The sequence below is a fragment of the Erithacus rubecula genome (genome assembly GCF_903797595.1).
Source record: "Erithacus rubecula genome assembly, contig: SUPER_Z_unloc_2, whole genome shotgun sequence".
Lineage (NCBI taxonomy): Eukaryota > Metazoa > Chordata > Aves > Passeriformes > Muscicapidae > Erithacus > Erithacus rubecula.
The window spans coordinates 5,958,050-5,983,228 of NW_027635860.1; the positions used below are offsets into that span (position 1 = coordinate 5,958,050).

General features: G+C 38.8%; 1 protein-coding gene across 2 annotated transcripts in view; it reads left to right on the forward strand.

Annotated features, from left to right (window-relative positions):
• The window catches only part of PTCH1 (patched 1), a 64,226-nt gene that overhangs the window by 20,995 nt on the left and 18,052 nt on the right, over nucleotides 1-25,179 (forward strand). Inside the window, exons 1-14 of one of the 2 annotated variants that reach the window (XM_079330930.1) lie at nucleotides 2,201-2,275; nucleotides 2,913-3,102; nucleotides 4,393-4,462; nucleotides 4,575-4,666; nucleotides 6,098-6,296; nucleotides 6,931-7,052; nucleotides 8,301-8,448; nucleotides 9,348-9,479; nucleotides 9,781-9,936; nucleotides 10,556-10,654; nucleotides 11,937-12,062; nucleotides 19,177-19,295; nucleotides 21,247-21,646; nucleotides 22,121-22,430. In XM_079330930.1, coding sequence (XP_079187056.1) covers nucleotides 2,972-3,102; nucleotides 4,393-4,462; nucleotides 4,575-4,666; nucleotides 6,098-6,296; nucleotides 6,931-7,052; nucleotides 8,301-8,448; nucleotides 9,348-9,479; nucleotides 9,781-9,936; nucleotides 10,556-10,654; nucleotides 11,937-12,062; nucleotides 19,177-19,295; nucleotides 21,247-21,646; nucleotides 22,121-22,430 — 2,104 coding nt within the window. In that variant the 5' untranslated portion in view covers nucleotides 2,201-2,275; nucleotides 2,913-2,971. Of the gene's footprint in view, nucleotides 1-2,200; nucleotides 2,276-2,912; nucleotides 3,103-4,392; nucleotides 4,463-4,574; nucleotides 4,667-6,097; nucleotides 6,297-6,930; nucleotides 7,053-8,300; nucleotides 8,449-9,347; nucleotides 9,480-9,780; nucleotides 9,937-10,555; nucleotides 10,655-11,936; nucleotides 12,063-19,176; nucleotides 19,296-21,246; nucleotides 21,647-22,120; nucleotides 22,431-25,179 lie in introns of those variants that run through there. The other variant, XM_079330929.1, reaches the window with a different exon arrangement.

Below are 25,179 nucleotides of genomic sequence, written 5' to 3' on the forward strand. Positions count from 1 at the left end.
ATAAGGAATGACTTCCTGCAGAATGTGTGAGTCTTGCAAGTAGTATATATCCAGCACAGTGAGGCCAGAGGCTTCAGGTACATTTCCATGACATTTTTAGTGGTTACCCTCCTAGATTTTTGTACTGCTTGTGGATAATTTGGGGGGAAAAGAAAAAAAAAAAAAAAAAGGCAACGAGAGGCTTGATTTTAAAATAATGCATGTTTGGTAAATTGTGCTGATTGTGTAGGTTGAAGATTTGTGAGTGCGGCAGCCTCCAGTGATCTTAGCAAACTTTTACTTGAGATAAACTAAAGCATAACTGGTAGAAGCTTCCCCTATTTTGTTTTTTACTTCCCTTTTGCTCTCTTTTATTTCTAATATGTTGAAAGACCATTGATGTGTCCACTTGCTTCTGGTCTGTCTGTGTTTTAACATAACCTGGCTTTGGAGACAAAAGTTCTGTCAATGTATATTTATGATTTTTTTTATACCTGACTGATACTTATATGTTGTATAAAATATTTGTAATACTTGGAGTTACTTTTACTTTGTTTGGCTGAAAAAAATGTAGATAATGGATCCATCAAAGGAGTAGTTAAATGGTGCAATGCCTTAAGAAGAATGTGAAGCAGATCTGCTGCTGTGTTCTGGAATCTGTACCCAGCTTCTTGGGTGGTTTTGCTACTCCTGGTTGAAATGTTAACAAGGGAAAAAACAGCTTCTGTTCTGATGACTGACTTGCATGATGCAATTTTGATTAGCTAAATCTGCCTTGTTCAGTGAAGTTAATGTGGTTTGACAGGATCTTGATTAGGAAGCGATCATCTCTGTTGATAGTAAACAGTTGGTCACTTTCAGCAGAGCTGGGTATGATACCCTTTGTCTTGCATGAAGTATGACTTGTTGGTTCAAGTTCTGGTTAAATTCAAGAGGAAAGTGTGGGTGGAATGGGAGTAGAAGTTTATGGTGGATTCCACAGTCCTCATAACATTGAGGCTTTATTGTCTTGACTGGCATTGAGAGACAAAAGAGGGAGAGAGTAATTTTGTCTTTGAAGCACTTGCATTATGAAGGGTTGTGAAAAAAAGGTCTGGTTACAAGACATTCTGATGAGGACAGCTCTGCTCCCTTATTTCCCATATTCCTGAAAGATGAAGTAAAATTCAAGTACCAAGAACAAGGTTGGTGGAATACTGTGGGGAGACAGCAGTGAGCATAAACATGGGGCTGATGAGTGAAAATATTTTTAGAGTTTAAATCTTGATAAGAATTAGCAATAGCTTTTTGTTGCCATTCAAATGCAGTCTCAATGATAGTATGTCTTTTTCTGTCACTGTAGTAAGAGTGATATTAAAAAGTTCTAAAGGGACTGTAGGTAAAAGGTTGTGCTTAGATTGTTTTGTTTTGTGTACTGTGTGCTAGTCTCTGTTCCGTGATATAAAGGAGGTAATCCCACATGTGACAGGCTGAAAAAAAATTGGGTGTGTTGTAGAAACACTTACTTCTTCAAAGAATTCTTGAATAAGAAATTAAGCAATGCTTCGTGCCAGAATGTCTGTATGGTTTAATTGTTGAGGGTCTCATTCTGACAGCTTTATGCATGCAGGGCCCCAGATTCTTGCCTGGTGGTCGTTTTAGCCCCAGGGGTGTTACGGGTGGGTTGAGGGCCCAAAGTGATTGAAAAAGTATGTCCCTGTTAGGGCTCAGGAATCTCATCTCCCACTCTGCCAACTGGTTAGGGATCAGTCTTCTGTTATATGACCTAGGAAGAAATAAATATATGTGCTTAATTTCTGTTCACACTGTTGCAGAACTCAATTTTGGCAGTAATTCAGATCACCAGTGTTAAGCTTACGAGGACTGAGAAAAATGTAACAAATTAGACCAGATCTGTAGCTTGGATTTACATTCTTGTCCTCCTCATCTGGATGTGGTCTTGATTCAGCTAATAGGCTGAATTAATTGACATTGCCTCCCACATGCGTTGGCTGGGGAGACTACAGAGGAGGTTACATAAAGTATATGAACTCAAGCTGACTGGGGTTTTTGTAGAAGGGAAGACAGTTTTCCATTCTTATGCAATGTTTTCTGGCAAGGCAAATTGTGTATGGCTCCCTCTAGAGCCTGTCGACTCTGCAGTCTCCCTCTGCCTCTTTTTTTTTCTTTTTTTTTTTTTTTTTTTCTTTTTTTCCCCCTACCATGTTTTAATATGGAGCACACCGTTCAGCACATGTGGGTTTAGAAACAGATGTTGCCCATGAACAATCTCCTGCATCACAGCACGTTAAGCCAGGTATTGGGCCACTGGGGTAAATTAGCTGTAGACAGACCTTTCTGCTACACTCAAACTGCATCTCTTTATATGTACTTGGCATTTTTTCTTTTTTTTTATATAAGGCTGAAAGAAATACTTCTGCTCACTTACTCTTTCCCTTCTCCTTTTTTTTTCTTTTTTTTTAACCAAAGAGAAACATTTGCCTTCTGTCTTTGCCAAATTATTTAGTAGAAGAGTGTAAATTAAAGCCATTTATCTTGAAATGTGCTTTTGGAGCAGACTGTTTATACAAGTGTAAGAAAGTGTAACAGTGTTTCTTCTGGTCTGCCAGGTAAAGTTTTTCCTTTTTTCTTTCTCTTTTTTTAATTTTTACACATGGGATATTGGTTATAATGTTGAAAAAACAGAGGCTCCGGTTTATGCATCAATGTTTCTGCATAGTAGCAGTTAAGGTATTGTAATGAGGAATGTGCGGGTTTTTTCAGAGAGACTAAAAGCTGCTCTTAGTTTAAGAGTTATTGTGATCAGCTTGGGAAAGAATGGACCCTGCACACAGGCCAGGGTTTTCTGACTGGAGAGTGCTCATCAAGAGAATGCAGAATAAACAGGTTATTGGCTACTGGCTAATGCAACGTGCTTAATATTTATCCATCAGTTGGTGGACGAGTGAGTCGGGAGTTAAATTACACGCGGCAGAAGATTGGAGAAGAGGCCATGTTCAACCCCCAGCTCATGATCCAGACTCCACAGGAAGATGGTGCTAATGTACTAACAACAGAAGCACTCCGGCAGCACCTTGAGTCTGCACTTCAGGCCAGCAGAGTACATGTCTATATGTACAACAGGTGAGGGGAAAATGAAAAGTTTTCTTTACCATATGTAGCAGCTGAAAAATGGATGCAAGCTTTCTGCAATGTTTTTTAAATGGTTAACCTCGGGGGTGTGTTTTGATTTGAGAGTCACTAGTTTCTGGTAGCTTGATGCTGTGGGATGATAGCAGTGATAAATTGGCATTTAACATGTAAGATGGGGTAAGTGATGTTAGAAAGAATTCTCAGAGTACCCCATGTGAGGTGACCTGGAGCATGCAGCATTTCTTTAGGTAAAGGAATGATGTCTGTGGCCTTAAACATAGAACCTTATGGGTAGGATTCCTAACATTGAAAATCATTGAATTCACTTGCTAGTTTCTTAATGAGGTACATAATGGCTGTGAATGGTGTCACAAGCTAGTGCTCTTCCAATAGTTTGACTGTAAAGGGAAATGCAGATGTGTTGGAAATGTCAATGGGTGGAGTAAGAGCTGTTTAACAGCAAAGATAACAGAGTGTTCCTTAAAGAGTGTCTGTGACCCCATACTGTGGTTGGGCGTTGTGTGTTGTCCAACAGAAAGGTAATAATGGTGCACTTCAGGAAGGTACAGCACAGGGCTAGGATGTCTCCCTGAAAAAATGGTTCTTCCAGGGTTACTACTACAGAGTGATGTGCCTAGGAGTCCTGCCTGTGAGGCACAAAGCTCCCTGTCTTTCAGCAGATCTTTTCAGCACACCCAGCTGGTTCTTCCATGAGCTACTCCTATGGCTCCAGTTTTCTTTTATGTGGCTCGTGCTCTGTCTTAAGTCATTAGAAGCGATGGTAGTGGAAATTGTAGTGCATCTGAAATAGGAATGGCTTACTTTCTTCTGCATGTCTTGGTCAGCTGGCTGTATTTGAGTCCTCTGAGCTCAAGGTGGCTTTTCTCTTACTGGTGTCACTAAGTGATAACCTAAGGCACAAGCAGTCTCATATAAATGAGACTGACAAAAATACAAGATGTGTTTTTGTCCCATTAACTTGTGTTGACTGGCCTGTACATACAAAAGCATGTCCCGTTTTTTGAGTGAGTTTTACAGAGAATATGGACGCAACTGAAATAAAGGTTAAGAAGGCTTTTTTTTTTTTTTTTTTTTTTTTTTTTTTTTTTTTAATCTAATATATCTATTTTTAAGAATATTTGCCGTACTCAGTGATTTGCTGCTTGCGGCTGGTGTGTGCATATGAGTCACATTTATGAAAGTCTGTTACATTGATGTTTTCAAAATAACTTCTCAGTAATTGTGCAAGAAGAAAATATTTGTACCTGATGTTTCTTACAGACAGTGGAAATTGGAACATTTGTGTTACAAATCAGGAGAACTCATCACAGAAGCAGGTTACATGGACCAGGTATGTGTAGCAGGCATTTAATGACAATGTTTGTGTATTTTCAAGATTCAGCTTGTTCTGCTTTGATTATATTCTAGTGTGACTGTGTTTTTCCTCTTTCTGATTTTGACAGATCATAGAATATCTTTATCCTTGCTTAATTATCACTCCTTTGGACTGCTTCTGGGAGGGAGCAAAGCTACAGTCAGGAACTGCCTATCTATTGTAAGGATTTTTTTTATAACCTTCTGATCTGACTCTTTAATTGTATAACTGTATACAACTTTTCAATTACATTTCTGTTGTGTATTCAGATTCTAATTTAACAGGAAAAATAAAAGATAAAGTGTAGTGTCTCTACATAAAAAAAGGCATGTTTTTTTTTTTCTCATTTAACACAAGGCTTACCTGTTCCTATGAGATTAGTAGTAAACCTCACTTTCAGTAGTCTGCTATTTTTTCCTGTGCTGCTAGCATGCAAATTAAAATGTAAATTCTGAATTGAAGTTTTCAGAATTTGGTGGTTTTTCTTTTTTTTTTTTTTTTTTTTTTTTGGCGGGGGGGTTGTTTCTGTTGGATTTTTTTCCCCCATAAAATACAAAAACACTGGTTGTCTGGGAATTTTAGACCTAAGAAAATGACTTGGGTTAATTCCCAAGTCTTCCTGAGGAATAAAGAACAAATCCTTTGCTTCAGAGACCGTTAAAGAAACCATATAGTATCTTTTATGGGTGGTTTCTCACAGTTTACAAGAGTGATATTAGACGCCCTGAATTCTTTAAAGAGTTAATTGTTAATCTGTGCAGGCATTTTCTGTTAATTATGCAAGAGTTAGCATTTGAGTTATTGTTTCTGTCCTGGTTTGCATGTCTCTGCAAAAGCAATTTGCAATGGCCATCTCCTAACCTTTAGTGTACAGTTTTAGATGGGGAAATAAGGGGGTTTGTGTTTTCTGGTTGGGAGATTCAGAATAATGACTTAAGCCTGGTTAAGCAGATACAGTGTGGTTTGAACCACAGAATAAGGCAGTCAAAAGCCTTTCTGGTCTGTCAACATCACAAATTCAGAAGTGGGGGGTGGGAGACGTGACAGTGATAGTGGTGACAGCCATGGTAGCAGGAAGGCTTTATGGCTGATAGTCAAGCTGCCAGGGCATTTGAAGGAGCACAGTATTGTTACAGATAAACAAAGATCAGTTATATTGATTGATTACATTTGCAAGATGATTATTAGACTAGCAAGAAGTAATCTGATACTATGAGAAAGGCTTTCTTTCCTCAGCTCCCTCTCTTCTGTTCCTCTCCCCTCCCCCCTAATTCTTTGAAGCAGCAGTTGGCTGCTTTTTTGTTATTTAGGTTCTTGATAATTTGTTTTCCTTTGTTTGTAAGTGAAAGTATTTTTAACCGGTTTTATAAGATAACGTTGTAAGAACCAAGTATTTTTGTTGAAATTACAACTGGGCTGCAAGAAAAGTACATAAACAAATCTAATTAAAACATGCCTTATATTTTGTGAAACAGCCTTACCAGAAAAGGTTTTAGCTTGTTGCAGAAAATAATTCACTTACATTTGTTAAAATATGAATTATAAAGTACTTATTTCAGAACTTCTTTTGTCTTTTTTCTATGTGTCTTTTTCTCCTGGTTGCTGTTGTAGAGGGAAGCCTCCTTTGCAGTGGATCAACTTTGACCCCTTAGAATTCTTGGAAGAGTTAAAGAAAATAAACTACCAAGTGGAGAGCTGGGAAGAAATGCTGAATAAAGCGGAGGTTGGTCATGGTTATATGGATCGACCCTGCCTGAATCCTGCTGATCCCGATTGCCCAATCACAGCTCCCAATAAAAATTCCACCAAAGTAAGTTTGCTTGTCCTTGTGCATTTCTTTTCAAGGGAGGCTGGGGGATGGGGAAAGTTGGGGGGGAAGGTCAAACAGAATAAAGTACCATTTTCTTTCAAGCAATATATAGTTTGTATTCTTGCATGATGTCATTTTTCTATTCCTGTTACCCGCTGTTAGCTCACGGTCATGGATTTTGCCTCGTTGTGTGATGCAGTGCTTAATCCTGTGCATTTGGAGTGATAGTGCAGTTGTCAGCTGTGGCACTGCGGTGATGTGCCATTTCAGCAAACCTGTGCCTCAGACAGACAATAGCCACTGCTGGAAGACAGCTGCTGCTGCTTCCCCATGCCATGCAGAAAAGCCTTTCCTCAAGTAGCGCCTGTTTTGTTGATTCTTGTGATGAATTTGAAGTCATGGGCCTTGAATTTATATATCCCTTTATCAGTCACATTAGACTTTGGAGAAATTGCCATCTGGTCAACAAGCATCTGGGTGATTTCTTAACTTGATTTGTCGAATGCCTTTCTTCTAGTAGGCTACCCAGATGGTCTTTGACATCCATTATTCAAGTTCTTTGGGTGCTGAATTAAAGTATGAACTTGTCTAAAGGTATGAAACCTATTAACTGCTTCTTTATAACTTTTTCTAGCCTCTTGATGTAGCCCTTGTTTTGAGTGGTGGATGCTATGGACTATCAAGAAAATACATGCATTGGCAGGAGGAGCTGATTATAGGTGGTACAGTCAAGAACAGTTCTGGTAAACTTGTCAGGTAAAAAAAATATTTAAAGAAAATGTCAGTTTTAATTTGCTAGGGCTCATTCTTTGGAACACAGTAGGAGGATGATGCAAACTCTATTGCCCTTCATGTGTACTATAAATTTTGCTTTAGGGTGACACGTCTCAAAAGAGCAGAATTTATAAGAATGCTTTGGCTGTTGTTTAAACTTAAGGTGGTGTCATAATTTCCTGCTTCTAACCTCAGAATGATGGTGTATGTCACTCAGAAAGAAAGCCTTTTACTGCCAGCTTTGTTGTTTAGAATGTATATATAAAGCATTGAACAGTGTGTAAGGCACTGAGCACCATTGATCACATTTTGAAATATGATCAAAAGAAAAAGGAAGAAAAATTATACAAGTAGTGTACTCACTCATTTGACGTCTCTCAGAATTCCAAAATATCCACTGAATGTTTTATTCAGGGTCAATATAGAGAATAGTCTACTTTCATGTGCCTATATTGTTAATACAGCTTTGAGCAGTAAAACAAACTCAAACGCTTTGTTTTAGACTTCTGAACGAAAACATAGAACACTGGACTTTAGTGGGGGAATAAAACTGTGTAATTGCCTGTTCTGGAAAATGCTAAACAAAATGAAGCATAATTTTTCCAAGCAACTTTTAACCTTTTTAGCATGCGCACAATATATTGATAAGTCTCTCTACAAGGAGCCAACTAAGGCACTTTCCTATTGAAGCAGAAAATGGTTCTTTCTAGTTAATAAGAAAATTGTTGGATGGAGTTGCATACTGTGGAAATTCAGGATGGAGTGCCTTTGTGTACTCCACACAGCTTATTAGGCAGAAGGAGTTTAATCTACTGTTTTTCTCCAAGGGATGAAAAAGACCAAGGTCTTCAAATGACATTTTGCCACTATTTACAAGACTTCATAGAAATAAATGTTCCTGTGGCATCCTCATAGTGATCTGTCTTATCAAGCATGATCTTTATAATGGGCTTGTAGGGTTTTACTCTTTTCTCCTGAAACTAATCCTACTGAAAATAATGTCAAAACTCTTATTAACTTTGGTGGAAACAGATTTAGCCTCAGTGCTTGCATGGAGCAGTACAGCTGCACCAGATACACAGCAGAATAATTATACTCTGTTCAATTTCAACACAAGCATGTGCCTTATAAAATCAGGAACTTAAGCAAACTGCTGTTAGAATTGCATTAGGGACTTCGTGCCATGAAAATATTGAGTTTATGTCTCTTTCTCTTCTCTCCATGTCACAGTGCCCAGGCTTTGCAAACCATGTTTCAGTTAATGACCCCTAAGCAAATGTATGAACATTTCAAGGGGTATGAATATGTTTCACATATCAACTGGAATGAGGACAAGGCAGCAGCAATTCTGGAAGCCTGGCAGAGGATGTATGTTGAGGTAAACTTGAAAATAACTTGAATACTATACTATAAAGTCCTACGAAGACCTACTGCATTATGTCACAGTTTTTGCAATATTTCCTTAAGGAAGACACTTAAACCAGAACTGAGTTATTGCCTCCCTGTTTTTTAAGGGTTCATTTGGGGGTTTGTTGGTTAGATTTGTTTTTTTTTTTTTTTGGTTTTGGGTGTTGGTTTTTTTTGTTTTGTTTTTTGTTTTGTTTTTTTTTTGTTTGGTTGGTTTTTGTTTAGTTTTTTTGTTTTGTTTTGTTTTTCCCAGTAAGAAGCTGTTTGGTTATTCCCATATGAGGAACCATGAAGGTTTTTACTTTTTGCTGCCTGGGACAATTTTGCTTAGTTGGGGCTGAGAAGAAACTAAAGATCTAGCTGGTATTTAAAAGCTTTTGGTTGGCATGGGTATTCTAAAGGTGTCTGGAAAACATGACCCAGCCATGGCCCAGGTGGGAGGGTGTGTGACAGTGCCTGCCCTCCGTGTCCCAAACCCTGCCCTCTGCTGTGCTCTTTCTGACCTCTGCACATGGCCAGGCAGGGAGGGCAAGGAGATGGCTGGCCTGGGGGCCAGTGCAAAACTGGTACTGCCTTGTGGAGTTAGAGGAAGAGGCAAGTTAAGTGGGCATATAATGAGCTGGGCATGCCGTAAACTTTCCTGAAGGGTGCAAATTCTGTCTCATGATCAGTAGCTTGCCAGAAAAAGTCATGAAACAGGCTTGTGTTGCATCAGTGTAGTGTCTGTGTAGAGCATGGACTTCAACAGGGACATTAAGGCAGAAGGATTTGATTTCGGATGTGTGCTGTAGAAGATGATGACTTCACTAAATAATGAAAATAAAAGGAAAAATTCTTTATTCACGCTAAGTTTTGTTTTGCTTTTCATAGGTTGTTCATCAAAGTGTTGCACGAAACTCTACTCAGAAGGTGCTTTCCTTTACTACGACCACCCTGGATGACATCTTGAAGTCATTTTCTGATGTCAGTGCTATCCGAGTAGCTAGTGGCTACTTACTAATGGTAATAAAATAAATATTTAGTTTTCTTTGGTAGGAGAGCAAGGCTTAAAAATATACTTGATTGTTACGAGTTAGTAGTCCAGAGTATTTTACAAACATTTGAAATCAAAACTACAGTTTGTAAACTTTACCTCAGGCTTTTCACCTGTTCCACTTTGTAACCTCTGTGACATGCCTATTCTGATTAAAATTGTGTAAGGATCTGTGGGTGGGGGTGAAGAGACAGCTGTTGGAGAAGGATCCATTCTAATATTTTGTTGGTTTTTTTCCCCTCAAATTCTCCTCCCTGTTCCTCTCCTTAGCTTGCCTATGCCTGTTTAACGATGCTGCGGTGGGACTGTGCCAAGTCTCAGGGTGCTGTGGGGCTGGCAGGAGTCTTGTTGGTTGCACTCTCTGTGGCTGCAGGATTGGGCCTGTGCTCATTGATTGGAATTTCCTTTAATGCTGCCACAACTCAGGTATTTAGAAGACACAAGTCTGCTGTTAAATTGCAAGTACTCTGGTAATGAATGAACACAAGTGAATCTTTGAGAAATGAAGTCCTGAAAATATATTTTGGCTCTAGATTTTTAGTTGTGCCATTTTCCTATTTCATAGCTTGTGCTGTGATAAATTAAATTATTATGCTGCCAATTGATATTGAGAAAAAAAACCACCCAGGTATTATCTAGTGTGCATAATTCTGTGTTGTTTGGTTTTTCTTTGTCTCAATACAAGTGGAGGCATTCTAAGTACCTAAGGAACTGCAGATTTATTTTTGCATCTGTATATACCAGGATATTCAAGTGCTGAAAATACTTTACAAATAACTTGAATTATTATCAGAGATTGTCTATCCAAAACTTGAATTACTTCTGGTGAGAATTTGTACCTGTAAATGATATATTTTAAGTTCCTCAGCTACATTCCTGAATAAAAGTTTATATCTGTTTTGCATCCTTTCCATTTTCATTTCACCCTTGGATTTGTGTAGAATGTAATGTGAAAGTTGCTTTAATTAGGCATTTAATGGCTAGCTGCATGGCAGATCATAAAACAACCTATTTGGGCTTTGTTTTGTTTTGTTTCTTCCCCAAGGTTTTGCCTTTTCTTGCTCTTGGAGTTGGTGTAGATGATGTTTTCCTTCTGGCACATGCGTTTAGTGAAACAGGACAGAATAAGAGAATTCCGTTTGAGGTAATGACAAAATGGAGATTTGTGGGAAAATAAAACAAGAAGTTTCATATAGGAACAGATAATCATATCCAGAATTAATCAGTGGAGTTTTGTTTTTTTTTTTTTTTTCCTCGACGGCTTTTCCTAGGGTCTAGAAATTCTTATTTCTGTCAGGATAGGAAATTACAGCAATTCATGTGGTCCTAGGGCATTTTTGAATCTTCACAGTCTTGTTGATTTTGGGTTTTTGGGGTTTTTGGCGTAGTGTTTTGATTATTTTGTCTTGAAATTTTAATTTATATGCTGTTACATAAATAATAACTTCCATAATCCAAATTCTACCAAAAAATTCAGTGAAAGTTAATGCAAATTTAGGAGCAAACTCAAATAGGAACCTTGACAATAAATGATAAAATGATTTCAATAAAAGAACACAGAGGAGATAAGAGGGAAAGAGAAGGAAGACAGTTACCATTACGTATTTGTTATGGCCCTAAAATGGAGTTATTTTCTGTATTTTTCTCTTGCTTTTATTTTCTTAAGTTTATAATTGACCATGACGTTTCAAAGCATAACATATAACAGATAGGAAGCCTAAGGTGTCATCACTTTTACAATCCTTTACTTTGATTAGTATTTTTAGTCTCAGTCCAAAGTTTCACATCCAAAGTACATCCCATTTAAAACTATTGTATAGTTGCTGATTTTTGTTTTGTACGAGCAGTCTTCCATGTGCTCTTTCCAGCTAGTTTTGCATGCAGGCAGTACAGTCTCACTCTACTATAATCTCTGTCTGCTTCATAATAGCCCACTGGGTTAGGAAAGGGTTGTGTGTTTATCTTGATTTCTTGGTAGGTTTTCTGTGTGATCCCTAGACTTGGTGGTGTTCTTTTTGTTTGTTTTGTTACATTTTTTTTTCAAGATAGGTAGCTATATTATGCCTCTCTGCTGTTAATTCATGCATATTTTGTCTGAAAAATGAGAACACCAAGTAATTCCACTGGAAAAGATTAAATCCTTCTGATCTGCAGATGTATTTGATGTATTGTTAGTACCCAGTTAGTTTGTGTTCTGAAGGTAGAATCAACTCTAGTTATGTTTTCCACCCCCAAAAAACTGTGTTCCTACTAAACAGTAAATTTAGCTTATAATTTTCTCACCTACTCTCAAATGCAAATATATATTCAAAATTTAATTGTAGCAATTTTTCACTGCTGCTGTGTTGTGTCTGTAGGATGACCCCTTCATTTGCAGGGCATCATTGTATTTGCTTGACTTTTAAGGTGCATTGTTTGTTTTGCAGGACAGAACAGGTGAATGTCTGAAGCGAACAGGAGCAAGTGTAGCCCTTACATCTATCAGCAATGTTACTGCTTTCTTTATGGCTGCCTTAATTCCTATACCAGCTTTAAGAGCATTTTCACTCCAAGTAAGTTTATATCCTATTTCGTTAGCTCTTACTTCAACCACAGCTGAGTTGAAGGCAAAACCCAAGCTATATGTACCTAAGAAGAAACAAGTTTCCAGGAGGATTTGTGTTCTAAAGTCAAGAGGGGTAGGCTCAGCAGCAACTTATCCTTTCATTCATGTTTGTCCAGTTTGCTGCTTTTAAAGACTCCAATTTTAATGACAGCACTACAGATGCATTTGTAATTTTAATGGTTACTGTGGCCCTTTTTTCTGCCTTATTCCCAGTAATTTTAGCAAACTTGGAGAAAACTTCAAGAATGTTGTTCCACATGGTTAGAGAGAAAACATGAGTTTTGTGTGCTGAACCATGCATCACTTGAGCTCCCCTTCTCTGTCTTCCTGTATTTGTGATAATATACCTTCAGAAATATGAAATATCTATGGTATTGGAGAAGGATTTCTTCTAAAAGTGGAGACTGAAGAAAGCTTTGGGAGTTTCTCCCTTGGCACAAGCAATTTATAGCACTATAGACCACTGTACTATTTCAGTAGTTATTTTTCTTCTTCTCTAGCCTGTTTCTCCATTGATTTTTATTCTCATTGAGCCCTTGGCTACCCAGAGGAAGCAGGGCTGCAATTTTACCTAGTACATGTGGCAATTACTGCTGTTCTCAGAGATTTAACTGCATTCAACTGTCAAATGGTAAACTGTTCATGATTGCAGTTATGTTACAATAAGCATTAATAATTTGTTTACATTTCCTTCTTGATAGCAATTTGGTAGTGAATAATAGGGAATATAAAGGCCTCATTGGCTTTTTTTTTTACTGTTTAGCAGATGCTTGTGGCAACTAAACCTAGATACTTAGTCTTGAATGGTTAGCAGTGTTTAGCTCTGCTGATTTGCCAAAACCAAGATGTCTCTTCTTACAGATCATGTGATACTGAATCATGCTATTTTATAGAATCGCAGAATAGCTTGAGTTGTAACAAATTTTTTGAAGGTCATCTAGCCCAAACCTTTCCCCTATCCCCCTCCTGAGCAGGGACATCTTCAATTAGACTTCTCTGGGTAACTTGTTATGGTGTTTCCTACTCAAATTTTAAAAACCACTTCTTTTTTATATAAAATCTAAATCTACCCTATTTCAGTTTAAAGTCATTCTCCCTGTTTTGCCACTACATGCCCTTGTGAAAAGCTCCTCTCCATCCTCCTTGCAGCCCCTCTTTTGGTACTGGGAGGCTGCTGTAAGGTCCCCCTAGAAACTTCAATCTAAATTCTCTGGGCCTTTTATCACAGGAGAGGTGTTCAACCCCTCCTCTGGACTCCCTCTAGCAGTTCCATGTCCTCCCTGTGCTGGTACCCAGGGCTGGGTGCAGGGTTCCAGCTGGGGTCTCACAGAGCAGAGCAGAGGGGCAGAATCCCCTCCCTCCCCTGCTGCCCACGCTGCTCTGGATGCAGCCCAGGACACGTTTGGTTTCTGTGCTGGGAGTGCCCATGGCTGGGTCATGTTCAGCCTCTCAGCCACCAGCACCCCCAAGCCATTCTCACAGGGCTGCTCTGACCTGTTCATCCCCAGCCTGGGCTGGGACCTGGATATCAGGTACAAGGGCAGGTGCAGGACCATGCGCTTGGCTTTGCTGAACCTTGTGAGGTTCACATGGTAAAGACTAAGATAGGTGTGTGAAATACTTCTGGTAGTATATCACTTCTACTGGAAGAAGTTATTTATGTCTCCAGTGTCTGTGGCCCCATTTCAGACATTTAACAGGTACCTTCAGCAGCTATCAGACTCTGTAGTACCTGCTTTACAGAAGTTATATCAGCCTAAATACATTTCATAAAGACGTATTGAACGCAAATGGGCTATTTTGTTCTAATCAGACTGCTGAGCTATTGAGTTTTATTTCCGGTATTAATTCTCTCTTAGCTGATGAAATTTTGCTTTTTTTTTTTTTTTTTTTAAATTTCACTCTTCAACATCAGAATGTGACAGGTTGCCTTTGGAACATATGTGCGACAACAACTGTAATTGCTACTGTAATCAGTTAACTTAGGTATGCCTGTCTTAAAGTAATCTGTTTTTGCCTACTGCCATGCTACAGGCTGAGGCTGAAATTTTGGAACCAAATCTGTATAGCAAAATGACAAACAAAAAGTTTACAGTGAGATTTCAACATTTTATACTATTGTATGAACATGTTGATATTATTCAGAATAAAAACATAAATTCTTTTATAAGGCAGCGATTACTATGTGTAGGAACCCACATGAGTGTCCAGAAGTTAGGGTTTGAATTGCTCAAACTTTTCTCACTTGGTAATTGTCTTTGCTGCAGCAGTAGCCCTGGATATGTATATAAGAGGTGAAACATGCAAAGAAGGGGACTTATACTGGGTACTCGATGTCAGAGCTACATATATGACTGATACACTTACAAGTTAGCAAACACTGAAATGAAATCCTTTGTTGTTAGAAAGGAGCATGTACTAGTGGCTTTGTGTAGCTTCACCAGGTAAAATCAAAATCGGGTGATACTTTGATCTCAGTACTTGGAATCAGAGAACCATGGCAGTTTTGGTGGGTGGTCCATATGTATGTATGGATTTTTTTATTTACAGTCTCCTTCCTCTCTTTCCCTCTTAGTCAGACTTGTTTAAACAAGTAGTCCTTGTCGACTTGGATGGCTTCCTAGCAGAACTTAAAAAGCAATAAAATACTGCTGCATTTACTTTTCACAGATACTACCATCTTCTTATCTAGATAGTGAATTTTTCACAGAGGGGCTTGAAAAATAATTGCTCTTGACCTTGTTTTGCTCTTCCTTCACTTTTCTTAAGACATTACAAGTTAATTGTCAACCTTTCCATAATTTTGAGACCCAGTATTGGTAAAATAACCTGGCTGCTGAGGGAGAGTAAACCATTTCCTGTATCTGCAAGACAAACTTGTAGTTAGGAAGTCATGTTTTGCAGATCAGGGCCTTCTCCTGTGTCAGCTTCTGTCATATTCTGCCAGCTAAAGCAGTTCATTGATATCTCTGAGTTGGTTGTTTACTCAAACACTTCAAGTGTGATGCTGTCTTAGGAGTCTGCAAGGGTTAGCTCTTTCCAAAATTTACAAAGTGGAATTTAGTTCTTTTGAAAGTGAGATCTTTGAAGTTAATTGCATGCATGAGGAGAGACTGTTTGAGCTCTTCTGCTGTTCTAATTTGTGGGGTTTTTTTTATTTGTTGGTCTTATTAGCCTCCTATTTAAGCAGTTTTAGGGCTTTGAGATTGCTGAATATGACCCAAATACTCGGTCATAAGTATTACTTTTAAGAGTATTCAGGACTCTGAACAAGTAGGTCCTGAATTTTCAGATGTGTTTTGTTTCTTAAAATGGTGGTGAAGGAAGAGGTTATTTGAGAAATCCGCTGAAAGTTTTGAAGCTTGGAGTAGGAATGTCTTAAACATAGCTCTTTGTTAAAAGTGAAGGAAGTTGAGGCTAAATGTAACTACCTCTGGGCTGTACTATTTCCTAAGACAGATGTTCAAAGACTGTCACACAGCAAATTCTGCCCAGGAAAGATAAGGTAAACAAAATTGTCGACCTCTTCTTTCTTACATCAGAAACTTCCTTCCCTAACAGCAGAGGAGTGGTGTGGATCCACTGATGAGCAGAGGTGGAACTCTTCCCAGTGACCACAAGAATGACAGGTTTTTATCTTAAATGTAGAAGTCCATTACCAGGTGGCAGTGGTGAGTTTCTGGAGGGAAAGAATGTAGTTTTTAAGCTCATTCCATTATCTTACTCTGCTGAAGTGGTTCGTCCCCCACCTTTATCCACATAATTTACCTTTCCCTGCCCCTGACATGAGAATTTAACAAGCGGAATTAAAGCCTAAGGGAAAAGGGGGCAGGGGACAAGGATCTGAGCCTGCAGCGTGTCAGGAGGGAGTTGCAGAGAGGGAGCAGGAGGGTGGAAGTTTTCCTGACAGACCTCCTCATCTGTTCATCACCTCTGGCTATGCAGCACACCCGCTCTCCTTGGGTGGGCTGCCAGGAATGGCACATAGCAGCACATACTTCAGCGGGGCCCCAGCACATACCTACCAGCCTGGCTCCCTGCTCCCTTGCTGCCTCCAGCACAGACTGCCATTCTTCTGTCTCTGTTAACAGTTGCAGCAGCAATAATATTTTTGGGCTGTGCATTATGAAAAGATGCAAAAACCGTAGTGTGTTTCTCAGGAAGTGACCGACATAATTTTTTCTGATTAATGGAATTTTTTTACTGCTCTCTGATCTCATTTCATTGAATGCCTTCATTTTACACCCTTCAGTAGGTCCCTTTTTATTCCTTCTGGACTATCTTACCTTTGTTAATTTCCTGAGGTAAAGGTCTGAGGCCTTTTTCTCTCCATTTGACCATTGGTCTCTGAAGGTGTGAGAGAAGATGCCCTGTTCCGGGAAATCCTAAGCATACTTTCAGACTGGGTGCTGCCTATAATCAGGAAGCTCTGCTGCCACAGTTCCTTGTTCCTTTTACAGATTGTGGCTGTTGTCACGATCTCAGTTCTCACACTTTCCCATTCCACAGCACTGTGTGTATGAATGGCATTGGGAGGGAAGCAGAGGCAGATGCATTAGGTCAGGGACTGAATCGCTCCTCAGTGTGAATTTGTCCTTCCCTCTCCTTATCAAGTCACAGGGTGGGTTATCTTTTGATGGGACAACAAATTAGAATTCATACAAGAACTTGCTTAGTTGTGAAAACTGAGAACTGTTAATCCTGTAACACTGGGTTAAGGTGGGTGAGAGTGTGCATTATATAGGAAGTGCACTATTAAGCTCTAGGAATCTATTTAAATTAAAACCAGAACAGAGATTGCTTTGAAATATTTTACTTGCAGGGTGGTTAGTACATCTATACTAGGATGGCACAGTGGAGAATCTATTTGTTCTAAAAAGAGATGTAAGTAGGCAAATTTACTGTGTGTTGTTGGGTTAGTTTTGATGCTTCCTAAAAAAACCAAATGTCAGCAGACTTTAATGGCATCTCTACCATGCAGCTGAGTATTACTTTTCAGATCTAGTAGTATTGGAGATTCAAGGATGTTGGGGTCTAGAGAGGGAACTGATATGGTGTGAAGTATTTGCAGTTTACAGAGCAGAAACAGAGGACTTCTGTTAGTCTTTCAGCCATGCTGAGAGGAATAAGAATTACTGAGTCAGACCTCAGCTATTTTTTGCAAATCTCAGTAAATCTTACCTGATCCTTGATACAAGATCTAATAGTACTATTTATTCATATTATATGGACGATTCAACCATTTTTTGGTTTAGCACCAGCAAAGAAAACTATTGTAAGAATGAGGTCCAACAAACACCTTTCTTTCAACAGCAGCCATTTGTTTTTCTGACAGACTGAATTTATTCTAGAGCAGATCAAAAGCAAATCACTTAGTTTTAAAGTCTTGGCTATGACCTTGCATACCTTTCTGTGTGATTATTTATAAATCATAAAATAATCTTTGGATCTTTTCTCGCAAAGATTACTGAATACTAATTTGGCTTCAAGTACCAGGTAAATTCTGTTTTAGTAGCCATGTCTACACACTACCAGCAGTACTAAAATCTTACTTCAAGCAGGCTGGAGACCAAAAAAGAGAAACAGCAATAAAAACAGCTTTTGTATGCAGTATAGTTATGGTTGAAATTACTAGAAAATAAGCAATATCCAAGATTTTTATTATATTCTGACAATTTCAAAGCTGTAAAAATCATTCAATGTGTTATTGCTTCGATTTTCACAGATGAATCTAAGCAATTTATGTAATTTAATTGAAAAGCAACTCAAGAATTTTTAAAACATGGATTTTGGATATTGCATCATTTGTACTGCCAGTTTTGAGGTCTGATCTCTCAAGATCAAAAGAAACCATATATTTCTTTTGAAAAAAAAAAAATCACATTTATGTTGGGCCATTTTTGTAGACCAACTTTTCTTCTTAATGACTCCTTGGGTTAATATGGTCTTAATTTCAGAAGTTACGGGTGGAGGCATTTGATAGTTTATATATGGGTAGCTTAACATGGAATTGGGCTACTATTGAGATGGCTACTGCTTACCAAATGGGTAAAGCATAAGGTTTTCAAAGGGTTTTTTTCTTTTCATTGGTTGGTGAACTATTTTTTCCTCAGTGTTTCTTCTACTCTTATAACTGCCCTCCAGTTCCCAGTGTCCAGCTTTCTCTTTGTGATGGCTAGGGCTCCTAAAAACTCTGCTTTATAAATAAATGCTATCAATAATAATGATAGATGCTGCACCACATATGTTTATGGAAATTCTCTGGGAATCTCTGTGTGGGAAAGGATTTGGAGTATGGTTTGAAAGGGGGTGGGCGTGGAGGTTGTTTTTTTCATTATGTGATACTTGCTTTACAAATTAATTCGAGTATTCTTGTTCCAATTTAAGACTCATTTTGGTAGACTGGCTCATAAATCAAGCTCTGTTACACACAGGCATATTAATACATATATTTGCTATGTGGTGTTAGTTTAAGTTTTATTTTCCTTTAAAAATAAGACCTGGTAAATGCAAAATACTGCTCTTTCTTGGCTAAACTTTTAAGTAAGACCATAAAATACATAGTGTTTCACTAAACTGATCTGTTTTTAAAAAATTTAATGAAATCTTCTTTTCTGATTTAATAACATGCTTTAATATTATTGTGATAATTAAATTGCTTCAGATCCCATAAATGTAAGACCTTCAGTTATAGTTTAAGGTTTGCTTCCATTTTATTTTGCCTTAAGACTCTAAATATGTAAGAATTTTATGTAAAAATACGGTTACTAAATCAACAGACTGTTTTTCTACTTTAAAAATAATCACCACATACCCAGGCACAGATGTATTATAATAATACAAGGTTGAGTATTAAAATAAGTAAATTCACCACAATAGTCCTACCGTAATGAAATGGGAATGTAAAAATATATGTCTCTGTTTGCTCAGGCAAGAGCCTGAAGCATCAGATGGGTTGCAATGGTAAATGGGGATGAGAACTGAAAGGGATTTTTGTGCTCTGTATAGCTGATGCCCTGTGTGAAGTTCAGCAGCATTACTCATCCTGTGATTGTCTTTAGGCAGCAGTTGTGGTGGTGTTCAATTTTGCTATGGTTCTGCTGATTTTCCCTGCTATCCTGAGCATGGACCTTTATCGTCGAGAAGACAGGAGACTGGACATATTTTGCTGTTTTACAAGGTGAGAGTGAGCAGTAGCTTTGTCCTTTCTGTGGTCACCAATCAGTGCATCTATTCCTTGTCAGGAGTGGGAGTTCTTCATTAAAGTAGGGTCAGCATGTTACTGTTATGATTTAATTTGTAGTGACTGGCTTACATTTGCTACCTTGTGTTTTACCTGCCTGAAGGGAAAAGCTGAAATGCAGCTGTCGCCTTCTCTTCCCCGAATTCCCTCTCCCCCACACCTTCATTCCTACATATGTCCATGTTTACTGCTGGAGAACAACTTTTTGAAAGCAGATGAAAGATCTGCTATTTAGGAATATCTTGAAGTATTTTTAGAATGAGTTACTGCAAGGTGTCCAGTGCAAGTACTGGCTAAACTTGGAGAGCTGTACGTAACTCAGGATACTGAGAAGCCTGACTTATGTGTTAATTTTTATGCTTTTACGCCTTTTAACCTAAACAAATAAACTGTGAAATTACTTCCCCTTAGATGAGTTTTTCATAGGACTCATGGTACCTTTTAAAGGTAGGAATGATCACTACCATTACAGGACAATGCTTGATAAAGTGTCCTTCGTGGCTGCAGTAGTAGTGTAGAATGGCAATACTGGCATTCTGAAGTGTGTACAAACATACTCTCATTGATACACAGCTAACTCTGAGCCTAGAATGGGGGTTAGGAGTCTGCTGTCATCAGTGGAGCTGCTGCTTGGAAATGAAATGTCTTTTCTGCCTTAGTTTTTGCTTTTGACTGCAGTGAAGAGGGTGAACTACATTTCTACACATATACTCCTACTGTCATCACCAGGATGTGCAGAATCTGCATTGGCATGTCTTAGTCTTTGACAGGCATCCAGGAGCTGATAGTTTGATATTTTAATGTGAAAGGAAGAAAGCATTTTCCTAAATTTGTTTCTGCAGGATTGATTAAAACAGTGAGTGGATCCCAAGCTATTTCTTATTCAGTCATAGTTTCAGAGAACAGTATTAAGTCTTGTAGGTCTGATTCTCAGGAATTCAGGGCACTCAGGCCTTCCATTTTTCTCTCATGTAAAGCTGCTCCAAATGTACATCAGAATCAACCCCTTTCCATGTGAAGAAATGCAGGTAGTGAGAGCTTGCTTTGGCTACATAGGCAACATTCTGCATTCCTCTTATTTTTGTAGGATTTGTGCACTTGGTGAAAAATAACTGATTCTGTTTACTATTATCCATTTGTCATTTCTCATGTACAGGAATAGGTTTGTCTGTGATAATTATAATTTTTCAATATAAACTAGGTATATGTTAGAGTCTTGCATAGAGCTAACCTAATCTAAAATAAAGAGAATACTTCAATTACTTTTGTGATTTTGTCTCTTCCTGTGGCCCGCCCTTCCTAGGAATGAATCCTTTAATTAATACTTTAATGTTTTCCTGATTTATGAAATACTTCGTCAAGTATGGTAAGTGGTTTCCACCTGCCTTCCAAAAGTCTGAGATCTTATCCAGAAAGCCCAAATATTATTTAAGTTACTGCATTTGTTCTAAACAGAAGAACTATGTCATGCATTTGCCTCTTCATCTAAGTATCTTAATTCTCAGCATGGGTGCAGAGATACAAAATCACAAACTTCCTGTGTATTCAGACTGTGTACAGCTATCTGATGAGCATTTGTAATAAATTGAGTGATTGTGTACTTGTCAATGTCTTCATATTTGGAAACAGATGCTGTTTCCTTCTTTCTGGAGGACAAAAAAAATTTGCGCATATGTAGGGGCCTACACTATGAGCCATGTCTGATAAATATTTTATAAACATACAGAATGAAATTAACATCTAAGCGTTACACAGAATAACTGTATAAAAAGAATTACTGTCCAAGAGAAGTAGAAGCAATCTCTGATGAAAGCACGTTATCCTACCTAGCCTGATTAAAATAAAGATCTGTCTCAATGCGATCAGATGTTTTTCTCTTCTATTACAGCCCGTGTGTCACTAGAGTGATTCAGGTTGAGCCTCAAGCGTATGCAGAAAGTGACCATACTTGCTACAGCCCTCCACCCCCATACAGCAGCCACGGTTTTGCACATGAAACTCAGATTACAATGCAGTCCACAGTGCAGTTGCGCACAGAATACGATCCTCACACGCAGGTGTACTACACCACAGCAGAGCCTCGCTCAGAAATATCTGTGCAGCCAGTGACAGTGACACAAGATAACCTGAGCTCCCAGAGCCCAGAAAGCACAAGCTCGACGAGGGATTTACTTTCCCAATTCTCAGACTCCAGTATACATTGCCTTGAGCAGCCCTGTACGAAGTGGACACTCTCATCTTTTGCGGAAAAGCATTATGCTCCATTCCTCCTGAAACCAAAAGCTAAGGTAATTGGGTAACTGTTACCTGTTTTTCAAAATTAGACTTCTGCCTTGCCCAGTTAAAAAATTATCCTGACAGTGGTATTAAATAAAAAGAACAAATAGGACTCTTGTGAAATAACAGTTTTTAATAATTTTACAGGTGATTGCAAATGCTGTAGAAACATACTTCAAATATATGTTATGAGTGAGAGTTCTGGTGACGTTTGGTGTATAAGCTTGTGAACAGGGAAATGAAAGTCTCTTTTAAACTTTACTACAATATAAATTTCTCGTCCATAATGCAGAGCCCCTTCAAGGAAGAACCAATGATTTTAGTCTTGTAGTATATATATATATGCATAAAAAAACCCCCAGAAAAATAAAAGCTTGAAAGCACTGATGGATGTTAATTTTTAATTTGGCTTTGTAGTATGACATTATAAATTGTTAGCTCCTTTAGAAACCTAAAACCAAATATGTTTCTGTTTCCTGTTGCAGATTGTGGTTATTTTCCTTTTTCTGGGTTTACTTGGGCTCAGCCTTTATGGAACTACCCGGGTGAGAGATGGACTAGATCTCACAGACATTGTACCACGGGAAACACGGGAATATGACTTTATTGCTGCACAGTTCAAGTACTTTTCGTTCTACAACATGTATATTGTGACACAGAAAGCAGACTATCCAAATGTCCAGCACTTACTTTATGAACTTCACAGAAGTTTCAGCAATGTGGCGTATGTTTTGTTGGAAGAGGATAGGCAGCTCCCCAAAATGTGGTTGCACTACTTTCGAGACTGGCTGCAAGGTAAGAGAGCGTCACAGAAACTTTTCTTAGTTTGCCAGAAAGAATGGTGGTTCACAGTGGTATTGCTGCCTTCTTCAAACACAGTCACACAGTTAAAGCCTCTGAGCAGTAGGGAGAGTGCCTAGGTGCTGCTTTGAACCTACTTGTGGACTCACTTATTGTCACTTAAATTCTTCGTGTTTAAGTTTACTCCCCAGTAAGACAGTTTTGAAGGTTTAAATGATTATATCTGTGCCATTCATGTCTAAGCAGCTGATGGCCCTGTGTCTTGTGTAAATAAATATTTGGTGAGTGTTTTCAGCGCAGTAAATGAAAAATCCCTGTCCAGTGATATATTCTGAGACAGACAAAACTATCAACTGTTGAGTAATTTTGTTGGCTTCAGCTGGGACTGCTGGCATGCAGAAAATCCAGTGTGGTTTATGTGTTTGATTGGGTTAGCCTAGATTTCCAATCAACTACACTCACCTGTTCTGTGGTGCTGCTTTTCTGTGCTGAAGTGTAATGCAGTGGGGAAAGACAAGAGAAGGCATGGCCTTTCAGGTACTATGATGATTATCATATTGAAACCAAGTAATTGAAAGTATTGAAGATACTATAATTGTATGTGTAAAGACAAATAACTGGTTTGTATTTAAAATAAGGATCCTGTTACATCTTAGCAAATTTAACAGCAAACATACCCTGCCCAGGGCATGGTCCTACCTATGTTTTTCTAGTGGGTGAATTTCTAGTAAACTTTTGCCAAAAAAAAAAAGTCCTGACCTGGTGAGACTGTAAATTTTAAACTGAATTGTACAGATGACCAGTGATTCTTAGAGAACATACAGGTAATTCTCAGTATCGGATGTATTTTATTCCTTCTGAAAATATGTTGAACAACATTAGGAAAACAGATGCATGTAAGTGACAACTCTACACAAAATTAGGTTTCCCATGTGTTTAATGCATTGCTAAATAATGCAAAGCACTATTTCAGCTATTAGCTTTGGGGGTTTTTTAATGATTTTTAAATACATTGGATCCATTCATTGCAGTCTACTTACTGGAAGCTTTACTTAAAATATTTTGCTCACGTAAGCATATTGAGCTGTAAGGTAAGGCATTACTGGCAGGAAGAAAATTCAGCATAGCTTAGATATTTGCTGGATTGGAACCTTACTATACTTGCTAGAATTCTAAGCAATTGTCCTTCTATGTGCTGTTCCAAAATCTCTTTAACCTCTGCTGTTTACTTTGTTTCTTTTGTGGTTATTTTTTGCTTCTGCTCCAAAACAGTAGGAAAAAATGTGTCTGGTGTCCCCCCCCCCCCTTCCACTATTCCCCACTCGTCCGTGAGGGAGATGGAAATCTGAGATTGTGTTCAGGAAGCTTTATTAGTGTTCAACCTCAGCACAGTCTGCCAGCGATAAAGTCGGGAGGAGGTGCCCTTGGATCTGCTCCCTTGGAGGCTGCTCAGAGTGAAATGCTGGAGCCTAGCCCACTTGGTGCTGCTCCCAGGAGCACTCCTAGTGCCCCTCTATCAGGCACACCGCATACCTTCCCAAGCCTCTTTCACTTCAGGTGCCTCTCTGTCCTCTTTGCCAGCCTTTGTGTCCCTCTTGTGTTTGTGTGGCCAAGGGCTGCATGTCCCCTCATGCTGTGTGTGTTCTTTGCAGACCTGCTCTTCTCATAGGGGTGTTGCTAGTGTGTACTTAGTTCAGCACATAGTTACTTTTCCCCTCCAGTCCACATTAGCCAGCCTATCCTTATTTGTCCTCTGCTTTTCTTCCACTAGAGGAGCTGTGTGTATTCCTGGTACCTAGGATGTACTGTCAGGCTGTTTGGAGCTAAAGTGTTGTAGTAGAATGGTCAGGGAGACTGTAGGAAGCAGAAGTGACTTTCTGTGGTCCATGTGACATGCCAGCCCTGTGACAGGCCACTGACTGGCCTTTGGACCACACAGCTTTACAATTAATCATTATGATTATTAATTTGCATGTGTGTATCGTTGCCTCTCCTCCCCACCTTTTCTGAGAGGGTCACAATATATACAACCCTGTTGCAGGGCTCTCTTCATAGTGTGTGATACTGCATTCATGGGGCTGTGGAGGAGGGTATTGAGATGCATCCATAGAAAGATGATATGTTTTCAAGTGGTACAGGGCATTGATATTATGGGAGGGGAGCTAGACTGTTGTAGCAAAAGCTGCCTGTCATAGTTGGGGAATTATCTAAATGTCCAGGCTAACAGGCAGGATAACACCTGATCCTTACCAACTGTGGCTTGTGTTGAAGGAGTCAAGGGAAGACAGAATTTACAAACAAGGTGCAGGTTTAAGCTGGATTCGGGGAGAATCCTCTGTGAGGTGGAGCAGTTCTACTGGCCTAGCTTTATGTGCTGGAAGGACTGGATGATTGAAGCAGGAACAGCTTTGACCTGCATGGCTAATTCCTGCTGACTTGACTGTGAATGCAGTGCCAGAGGTTAATGGCTCAAGATGGCCTTCTGACACACACACATTTGTCCAGCAGAATGAAGGATGCAGCAACATGTGAACAAAACCATTTTTTACCAGGAAGGCATCCTTGGTTTAGCTGTACATTCTTCCTCATCTAATAGCAATGGAGTATGCCTTCTGCTTCATGCCCTGCTCTTTTCAGAGATCCTTTGTATTTTGCTTTCTGGTATTGTTTATGTTACCGTATTTTCTGTTACTGAAAATGCAACAGAAGAAAAGTTAATACTAATCATTCATTTAGGCAGTTC